We start from the raw sequence: 10336 nt of genomic DNA, 5'->3' as shown, positions 1-10336 counted from the left end.
TGCGTCCGGCTCTGGGTCACTCGGCTCAAGGAGGACATTGGGCTGCTGGAATGTGTCCAGAGAACGGCAATGGGGCTGGAGTATAAATCTGATGGGGAGCGGCTGAGGTAGCTGAGCCAGGAGAAAAGGAGGTTCAGGGCTGCCCTTATCTCTCTGCATCTACCTGAAAGGAGTTTGGAGCCAGGTGAGGGCAGGGTTTGCCTCCCAGGCAGCTGGTGACAGGGCAAGAGGACACAGTCTTGAGCTACACAAGGGCACAAGGTTAGGAAGAATTTCTTCACAGGAAGTTTAGGCATTGAAACGAGCTTCTCTGGAAATGGTGGAGTCACCACCCTTGGAAGTATTTACGGAAAGACTGGATGTGGCACTTGGTGCTGTGGGCCAGCTGACACGGTGGTGTCTGGTCAGAATTGGACTTTGTGATCTCAGAGATCTTTTCCAACCTAATTGATCCTGGGATTCTGAGCTGTGCTGGCCCTGGCGTTGCGTGGGATGGGCTCAGTGCCCTGCTCTGCATGGGCTCTGCATCACAACACTGCCCAGCACATCCAGGGGGGCTGGCACTGCAGGGCTCTGCCCCTCTCTGCTCTCCCAGCCTCTCTGCATGGTCCCCACACCCCACAGAGCACAGTCCAGCACTGGGGATGGGCCAGAGCAAGGCAAAACCAGCCAGGATCTCAGAGCAGACAAGAACTTCCTTGGCCCTGGTTGCCAGGAGAGTCTGTGGCAAAGCCAAGACCACAGTGTTGAATAGAGAAACTCAGGATAAGTTGGTCCTTCTCACTCCCCCCTCAGAGGGGACAGCCACCCCTCCACAGACAGAACATTGGCTTCTCAGCAGCACCAGAGAGAGACCTGCACATTTAACAAGAAGCATTTAAAAAAAAAATAAAAATTGTGGGATGGAGCAGTGACACCATGTCCAAGATCCAGGTCTCACAGATCATCACACAGAGCATCTGCACTGATGGCAGAGCTGGATCTGCCCCTGGGGCACCCACCAGAACCAGCAGCAGCTCAGCAAGGGCAGGATCGGTCCCTGACATCTTCCCAACTCCCTCCCCCTCTCCGGATTGCCAGCCAAACACCGCTCAGCCTTTCATCTGCAGGCAGCCTGGTTTCCCTGGCAGCGGCATTTCCGAGGTATTTCGGGCTCTCTCGCCCCCGAGGGTCCCTGCGGGAGGCAGGGCCGGGCTGCGGGGCTGGGGATGAGCTGCGGGGACGCGGTGAGAGCCCGGGGTGGCTGCAGGGGGCAGCCCCAGCCTCGGCAGAGGGTGGGCGAGGAGGGGGAGCCTCCTCCAAAAGGGATGAAGGATGCTCGGAGGCGGCTCAGCCAATGGGGTGGCTGGATTTGGTTGTCATGGCTACGGTTGGGAGGCAGAGCAGGGAGGCAGCGCTGGGAGAGAAGGGGTGCAGAGCACCCCCATCCTCTGCAGGGGCTCGGGACAGGCAGGGAGCTGGGGCAGGACAAACAGCCGGCCCTGGAGCTGGTTCATTCTCCTGGGATACCCATGGCAGAGTCTGTTTAAATGCTTTCCGAGGTAAGGGGGCTTTGGGGGGGCTGTGGGGCAGCTGCTTTGCCTGGCACAGTGAGAAGGGAGCTGTGGAGTGCCTGTGGTTGCTGATTTAAGGATGGGGATGAAGGGCATTGTGCTGTCAGTGCCCCTCTCCCTCTCTAAGCCCCTGCACTGCTTCTCCCCAGAAACCCCGGACCCCCAGGCACAGCTACACCTCAGGCTGCTGCAGGAGCTTGGTGTTCCTCGGGGACCCCCCCTGACAGCACACCAGGACACCTGGGAGGGACATCTGGACCCTGGTAAGGAGGGGAATGTCCCAGGCTGGGGCATGAGTCCTGACAGGAGTGACCCATTTCATCCCTTCTGTGCCCAGCCAGGGTGGGCTGGTGCTGTTTGGTGATGGGGACTGAAGGGTAAAGCTGAAGGAGTTGCTCTCCTTTCCTTCTAAGAGTTCAAAACGTGTTTTTTCATCCCATTCCTGCCTGTGGGATTGGCTGCTGGTGCTTGCTCAATGCATTACAACATCCTGCTGCTCCAGGGTCAGCGTGGTCTTTCTCCCAGTGCCCCCTGGAATGCAGTCAGGAGGTGTCTGTGGGGAGGAGGGGGTGTGCAGCTCTGAGAGATGAAACCTCTGCCTCCTGCTCACTTCAAATCAGAGAGACCGTGCTCCTGGAAGAGCCCTGGAGCTAAACCTGGGTTATTGGAGTGGAAATGTTCCCTGCTAGCTCACCAGCTCCCTGGGTTATGGGTCAGCCTGGATCCAGGGCAGGAGTTTGTTAAAGCTCAGGGTGTGAGATCAAAATGAAAGCTTTGCTAGGATGAGCCAGAAAACTCAGTGCTGCTCAATTGTCCCCTTGTTCCACACCCTGTGTCACGGGACAGCCACAGAACTGCACCCACAGCAGGGATCCAGGCTGCCCTGAGGCTGGATGGTGTCAGTGAGTGCCCTGTGCTGGGCCTTTCCCCTGGGAAGGTGGGTCCAGGAGCCCTCAGCTGTTTGGGATCCATCTGGGATGTTCACCCCACTGAGCACTCAGCACATTCCAGGCCATGAAGGGGCCTCTCTTGGCCTAGAGAGGCATCTCTGCTCTTTGTGGTGCACTTGGCTTTGTGCTGGTGCCTGCTGATGGAGACAAGGCTGCTGTGTGCCAAAACAGCTCTGAACTGCAGAGAAATGTGTCTCCTCCCCCAGGGAAGATGCTGTAACCCAGAGCAGGGCTCTGCTGAGCTGCAGGTTTGGAGCAGAGCAGCACAGAGCTCTACCCTGGCTGTGGGAGGGGTGGTCCATGCTGATGGAGCTTCTGGACCCTTCCTCTAAATATTCCTGTTGTAGACATCTCTTATGAAAAACCCTTTCCTTAGGATTTTTTTTTTCTCCTGAGAAGCTGAGAGGCCTCAGGAACAAAATGCAACTAATGGTTATCTGCTGCTGTGGAATGCAACAGGTGCATCTGGGATTGGGCTCATGTGGTTGTTTCTAATTAATGGCCAATCACAGCCCAGCTGGCTCGGACAGAGAGCCCGAGACAGAGCCTTTGTTATTGATTCTTTCTTATTCTATTCTTAGCTAATCTTCTGATGAAATGCTTTCTTCTATTCTTTTAGTATAGTTTTAATGTAATATATATCATAAAATAGATAAATATTATATATATATATTTGTATATTATTATATAATATAAAAATATAGAATATATATATTATTTATATATTTATATTTATTTATATTTATTTATAAATATATAAATAAATCAGCCTCTGAAACACAGAGTCAGATCCTCATCTCTTCCCTCAGCCTGAGACCCCTGTGAACACTGTCACATATTCCTTTCCTTTTTACAGCGTGTCTCATCCTTAGAATCCATCCTCAACTCCAGGATTCTTTCAAGGGGCATCCCCACACCCAGAACATCACACCATGAACGGGTTCTTGAACGAATCCAATTTCCTGATGGTGGAGGAGGGCTTCACCACCAGAGACCTCCTGGAGAACCTGCTGGGAGAGCTGTGCCAGGAGGTGAGGGCTGATGCTCTGCTGCTGCCTTTGCAAGGGGCACTCCTGGAGCTGCTGCTCACTCCAGCTGTCCCCTAGAGCCAGCAGCAGGCCGTCTTCGTGGCAGACCTGGGGGACATTGTGAAGAAGCACCTGTGTTTCCTGAAGGCCCTGCCCCGGGTGAAGCCCTATTTCCCAGTGAAATGCAACGGCACTGAAGGGGTGCTCAGGCTGCTGGCAGAGCTGGGGGCAGGCTTTGCCTGTGCCAACAAGGTAGGGCTGTGGGAGGACAGCTCCAGGGGAAATGCTGGTGGGGGAGTGGCAGAGCTCACCCTCCTTTCCTAAGTCTGTGCTCCAGGTGACATTTCCCTCTGCTGTCACAGCCCAGAATTCCTTGTCCCATCTTTGTTGTCCTCGTTCCTGTCCCTGCTGTCCTGGCTGGTGGCACAGCACATCCCTGGGGTGTCACTGTCACAGCTGTCCAGCTCTTGGTGTCCTTAGGGCTGAATCTAAAGCTTTTTTGCTCCCTCCTGCTTGTCATTTTTAACAGCCAGGCTTCCAGGGAAGAGGCAAAATCAAATCACTTACTTTTATGTAATTAAATAGGATTTAATTTATATAAATTTATATAATTATACATTATATATTATATATATTTATATATATAATATATAATATATAATATATAATATATAATATATAATATATAATATATAATATATTATATATTATATATTATATTATATATATTATATATTTTATATATATATTTATATAAATTAATAGGAGGAGAAAGGGCAAGAGTTGTCACAGCTCAGACCAGGAGTCAGCCCCAAGCCTGCCAACCCCACTCGTCTCCTCTCCCATTCTCTGGTGTTTTTAAACCTGTCCATGCCAGGACAAAGTCCACTGTGATCCCTTTGAGCTCTGGTAGCTTTTCCCTGGAAAAGCCCAGGCTGTGACACTCCTCAGCACTGGTGGCTGCTCCACAGCCAGCTCCTGGGGACCTGCTGCACGTGTCCCCTTGTCCCTGCAGGCAGAGATCACCCGTGTCCAAGGCATTGGGGTGCCACCAGACAGGATCTTCTACAGCAGCCCCTGCAAGCAGGTTGCCCACCTCAGGTATGCAGCCACCCACGGGGTCAGGCTGATGGCCTTTGACAACGAGGTGGAGCTGAGCAAGGTGGCCAGGAGCCACCCCCGTGCCAGGTGGGTGCCTGGCAGTGCCACAGGAGTGGGGAATGGGCAGGGGGCTGTGGGGGGCAAGAGGAGGTTGGACAAGGTAGGTGTGAGTCTCTTCTGCCAAGTGATAGGACAAGAGGAACGGCCTCAAGCTGTGCCAGGGGAAGTTTGGATTGGATATGGGGGAAAATTGGATCACTGAATGTGTCACCAGGCAGTGGAACAGGCTGCCCAGGGAAGGGGTGGAATCACCATGGCAGCACCAGGGGAAATGTCCCATAATGGTACTGGGGTGGGAAAAATCCCATCATGGTACTGGGGTGGGATAAATCCCATGGCAGCACCAGGGGAAATGTCCCAAAATGGTATTGGGGTGGGAAATGTCCCATAATGGTATTGGGGTGGGAAAAATCCCACAACAGCACCAGGAGAAGTGTCCCATCATGGTATTGGGTGGGAAATGTCCCATAATGGTATCGGGGTGGGAAAAATCCCATCATGGTATTGGGGTGGGATAAATCCCATGGCAGCACCAGGGGAAATGTCCCATAACAGTATTGGGGTGAGAAAAATCCCACAACAGCACCAGGAGAAATGTCCCATAATGATATTGGGGTGAGAAAAATCCCATGGCAGCAGCAGGGGAAATGTCCCATCATGGTATTGGGGTGGGAAAAAATCCCACGGCAGCAGCAGGGGAAAAGTTAAAACAACTTGTAGGTGTGGTTCTCAGGGACATGGTTTAGTGCTGGACTTAATACTTGGGGTTAATATTTGGGCTCAGTGATTATTGAGGGCTTTTCCAGCCCTCAAAGGCTTTTCCTTTCACAATCCTGTTATTCCAAGACTCTTTAACCCAGCTTTGGTGGCTTTGCTGTGCAGGATGTTGTTGGGAATCAATGCTGACTCCATCCCTGCTGCCCACCCGAGCCTGAGCTTTGGGACCACGCTGGAATCCTGTGGGCACCTGCTGCAGACAGCCAAGGACCAGGCTGTGGAGGTTGTTGGCATCAGGTACAGCCCTGGGCCTCCTTCCCTAGGGGTGCTCAGCCCCTCTGGATGGGGATCTGGGGAGCTCTGCCCTGCTGGAACAACAGTGCTGCAGCTGCTCTGCTTGGGAATGAGGTGAAGGCAGGGATTTGATTTTGTTGGGACCAATTTGGGGCAGGTTTGACCCCAGGAAAGGCTCTGTGGGTCTGGCTTGGGTCAGTGCTGCAGCTGCTCTGCTTGGGAGTGAGGTGAAGGCAGGGATTTGATCTTGTTGGGGCCAATTTGGGGCAGGTTTGACCCTAGGAAAGGCTCTGTGGGTCTGGCTTGGGTCATTGGGAGTGAGGTGAAGGCAGGAATTTGACCTTGTTGGGACCAATTTGGGGCAGGTTTGAGCCCAGGAAAGGCTCCATGGGGCTCTGTGGGTCTGCCTTGGCACGGTGTGTGGGAAGCTGTGTGAGTGCCAACCCCAGGGCCGTGTCCCCTCTGCTCTGGGGGTGATCAGACCCCGCTGAGATGGGGTTTGTGCCCTCAGCTTCCACCTGGGGAGCCGTGGGCTGGAGCCCCAGGCCTGGGCCCAGGCTGTGGCCACAGCACAACTGGTGTTTGACATGGGGACAGAGCTGGGACACCACATGCACCTCCTGGACATCGGGGGGGGCTTCCCTGCCACTGAGGACACCAGAGCCCCGCTGGAAGAGGTACAAACCTCCAAGCTCTGCCCTCGGCAGGCAGAGAATGAGCTTGGAGCTCTCCCTGGGTTTGGATCCCCGCAGAATTCCCAGCTAACCAACAGGAAGGTTCTTTTTCTTCCCTCACAGATCGCTGCTGGGATAAACTCTGCCTTGGATTTGTACTTCCCTGAGGGCAGTGGGGTGGAAATTATTGCCAGGCCTGGGCGTTACTACGTCACCTCTGCCTTCACCTTGGCTGTCAGCATCACTGCCTTGGAGGAGATCCCCGTGGAGCAGCCTGGCTCTGATGGTAGGTGTGACAGCAGGGGGTGTCCCCTGTGTCCCTGAGACCCCTTGAACCCTTTCCCTATTCCCTGAGGTGTCCCCTGTGTCCCTGAGCCCTTTCCCTGTTCCCTGAGGTGCCCCCTGTGTCCCTGAGCCTTCTCCCTCCTCTTCAATGTGTCCCCTGTGTCCCTGAGCCCTCTCCCCATTCCCTGAGGTGTCCCCATGTCCCTGAGCCCTCTCCCCATTCCCCAATGTGTTCCCTGTGTCCCTGAGACCCCTTGAACCCTTTCCCTATTCCCTGAGGTGTCCCTGAGCCCCTCTGAGTCCTCTCCCTGATGTGTCCCCTGTGTCCCTGAGCCCTCTCCCCACTCCCCAGTTTGTCCCCTGAGCCCTCTCCCTGTTCCCTGATGTGTCTCCTGTGTCCCTGAGCCCCCCTGAGCCCTCTCCCCCGTCCCTTCCAGAGGAAGAGTGTGGCAGCAAGAAGAGCCTGGTCTATCACCTCAGCGATGGCATCTATGGCGCCTTCAGCTGCCTCCTGTTCGACAGCCCCTGCCCCAGGCCCCGGCTGCACAAGGTGAGGGGCTCACCTGGCCCGGGGACAGCCTGGCATGTCCCTCACTTTGGGGCAGCCACCCTCCTGCCACAGGGGAGGCTGCACCCAGCCTGTGGGGCTGAATTTGGGGGTCAGTGTGCCCCTGGGACATGCTCATCCCACGGAGACCCTTGGGATGTCCCTCACATTGGGTCTGCCACAGGGGGAAGGTGCACCCAGTCCATGGGGCTGAATTTGGGGCTCAGTGTGCCACTGGGACATGGTGAGGGGCTCACCTGCCTTGGGGACAGCTCAGGATTGTGTCAGCCAACCCCCTGCCACTGGGGAAGCCGTACCCAGTCTGTGGGGTGGAATTTGGGGTTCAGTGTGCCCCTGGGACATGGTGAGGGGCTCAGTGTGGCACTGGGACATGGTGAGGGGCTCAGTGTGCCCCTGGGACATGCTCATCCCACAGAGACCCTTGGGGACAGCTCAGGATGTCCCTCAGCCACCCTCCTGCCTCAGGGGAAGCTGCACCCACTCTGTGGGGTTGAATTTGGGGCTCAGTGTGCCCCTGGGACACCCTCACCCCCTGTTTTTTCCTGCAGAGGCCGTGCCCGGAGCAGCCCTGGCACAGCTGCAGCCTGCGGGGCCCGCGGGGGCCTGGAGAGGATCCCAGCATCGCCGAGGGGCTGCAGCTGCCCCAGCTGCACGTGGGGGACTGGCTGATCTTTGGGGACATGGGAGCCTACAGCACCCCAACAGCATCCCTGCTCACAGCCGGGGGGGCCCAGGCTCGGGTCACCTACGCCATGTCCCGCATGGCCTGGTAAGGGATGGGCAGGGATGGGTCCTGTGCCAGGCAAGGGCTTCTCATTCATCCACCTGGACCCAAGGGAGAGTGGGAAATCTGAGAGCCAGAGCCTGGAAATTTAGATTGAAATCATGGCCTCAGAGGAAAAAATAATATTAAAAAAATTATTATTATATTAAATTTATTATTATTATTATTATTATTATTATTATTATTATTATTATTATTATTATATGTCTTAATTAATGTCTTGAGCCTTCTCTTCCACCTGAGAAATCTGAGTTCCAAAACCTGGAAATTCAGGGTGAAATCATGGCCTCAGAGGCAAAAATCCTATTTAAAAATTATTATATTATTATTATTATTATTATTATTATTACTATTAATCTTAAACTTGAGCCTTCTCTTCCACCTGGGAAATCTGAGTCCCAAAACCTGGAAATTCAGGGTGAAATCATGGCCTCAGAGGCAAAAATCCTATTTTTTTAATATTATCAAACTTGAGCCTTCTCTTCCACCTGGGCCCAAGGGAGAGGGGGAAATCTGAGTTTCCAAAACCTGGAAATTCAGGGTGAAATCATGGCTTCAGAGGCAAAAAAATCTTATTTTTTTTAATATTACCAAACTTGAGGCAGTTTTTTAGTGGAGAAAAGAGAGCCAGCTCACCTCTGGCTGTCGTTCTGGGGGACAGGAGAGCCCTGGCGTGTCCCCATCCCATTCTCAAGGGGCTGCTCCTCCCCCTTGGCTGTCTCCCCTTGCAGGAAAACCATCCAGCTGTTCCAGGGAAAGCCACCCCAGACAGAAGATGAGCGTGAGAGCCTCTGCACGCCCCTGTCCTGTGGCTGGGAGATGGCAGAGACGCTTTGTGTCACCCCTGTCTTCGCTCCAGCTGGCATCATCTGAGCAGCTCTGGGGCAGGAGCCACGCTGGGAAAGGTCCTGTGGTGGTACTGGCAGGAGAAATGTCCCATAATGGTGTTGGGGTGGGGAAAAATCCCATTACAGCACCAGGGGAAATGTCCCATAATGGTATTAGGGTGGGAAATGTCCCATAATGGTGTTGGGGTGGGGAAAAATCCCATTACAGCACCAGGGGAAATGTCCCATGATGATATTGGGGTGGGAAAAATCCCATAATGGTATTGGGGTGGGAAATGTCCTATAATGGTGTTGGGGTGGGAAAAATCCCATGGCAGCACCAGGGGAAATTTCCCATCATGGTATTAGGGTGAGAAATGTCCCATAATGGTGTTGGGGTGGGAAATGTCCTATAATGGTATTGGGGTGGGGAAAATCCCATAGCAGCACCAGGGGAAATATCTTACAATGATATTAGGGACATTAGGGTGGGAAAAATCCTATGGCAACACCAGGGGAAATGTCCCATGATGATATTGGGGTGGGAAATGTCCCATAATGGTATTGGGGTGGGAAATGTCCCATCATGGTATTGGGGTGGGAAAATCCCATGGCAGCACCAGGGGAAAAGGTCCCACAGTGGTGCTGGAGGGATAAAAAATCCTACAGTGGGAAAAGTGGGATTTTTTAAATCCTCTGGCATTGTCCACTGTGCTCTCATGTGTTGTAGTGCATTTTTATACTCTGTAATATTTTGAAGTAGTTTTGGTTTGTATCCCCGTAAAATCTGGGGAGCAGATGCCACTGTCCCTTATTGCTTTTCACAATTCTTTTATCTCATGAGGTGGGACAGCCACCCGTGTTCTAGGACCAGCGGCTTGCTGGCTGAATAGCACAGGCACAGCTAAAGGATTTAGAATTTCTTCTTTGCAAATCTGGCCTCTGACTTCATCCCAGTCTGTTCGTTAAAAATTATCAAAAGATTTTTGTGAGTTTTCTAATTTGGGATTAATGCTGCCGAATTTTCAGGGTCTGAATCTGTCCCAAACATTGGGGGGACTCTGGAGCTGTTTGGGAACAGTTCTTTTTCCAAATTCTTTTGTGTTGGGATCAAAGGGTTGGCATTTGCAGGGGTGAAATAATTCTCTGTCTGTCCTGTATTTATTAAAGCAGCTGTCATATTCCAGCCCCCCCCCCCCCCCGTTGCACGGTTTGTGTGCGTGGATGCGGCTGTGCGGCCGAATCGTGACACAAAGTAGTCCCACTCGGTGCTGGGAGTGTTGAAGGCGAAAACACGGAGGCGCACCAGGTGTGGGGTGTGCAGGGTCCCGCGGAGGCGCACCAGGTGTGGGGTGTGCAGGGTCCCGCGGAGGCGCACCAGGTGTGGGGTGTGCAGGGTCCCGCGGAGGCGCACCAGGTGTGGGGTGTGCAGGGTCCCGCGGAGGCGCACCAGGTGTGGGGTGTGCAGGGTCCCGCGGAGGCGCACCAGGTGTGG

At 53.5% G+C, this 10336-nt stretch overlaps 1 protein-coding gene across 6 annotated transcripts; it reads left to right on the top strand.

Annotated features, from left to right (window-relative positions):
* Nucleotides 1-987: 987 nt before the first annotated feature.
* Nucleotides 988-10027, top strand: AZIN2 (antizyme inhibitor 2). 6 transcript variants are annotated; one of them, XM_077189512.1, is made up of 11 exons: nucleotides 988-1143; nucleotides 1703-1816; nucleotides 3376-3534; nucleotides 3610-3783; nucleotides 4547-4719; nucleotides 5575-5706; nucleotides 6215-6380; nucleotides 6501-6663; nucleotides 7100-7212; nucleotides 7779-7999; nucleotides 8746-10027. In XM_077189512.1, exons 3-11 carry the CDS (start codon nucleotides 3436-3438, stop codon nucleotides 8885-8887), a joined length of 1383 nt encoding a protein of 460 aa, XP_077045627.1. In that variant the 5' UTR covers nucleotides 988-1143; nucleotides 1703-1816; nucleotides 3376-3435; the 3' UTR covers nucleotides 8888-10027. The 6 variants fall into 6 exon arrangements, with proteins under 6 accessions (XP_077045627.1, XP_054504325.1, XP_077045623.1 ...); XM_054648350.2 differs by having other exon boundaries at nucleotides 3360-3534; XM_077189508.1 differs by lacking the exon at nucleotides 988-1143 and adding an exon at nucleotides 1171-1226 and having other exon boundaries at nucleotides 3360-3534.
* The last annotated feature ends 309 nt before the right edge of the window (nucleotides 10028-10336 follow it).

The sequence above is a fragment of the Agelaius phoeniceus genome, chromosome 22 (assembly GCF_051311805.1).
Source record: "Agelaius phoeniceus isolate bAgePho1 chromosome 22, bAgePho1.hap1, whole genome shotgun sequence".
Classification (NCBI taxonomy): domain Eukaryota; kingdom Metazoa; phylum Chordata; class Aves; order Passeriformes; family Icteridae; genus Agelaius; species Agelaius phoeniceus.
This window is presented reverse-complemented; position numbering and strand designations above follow the sequence as displayed.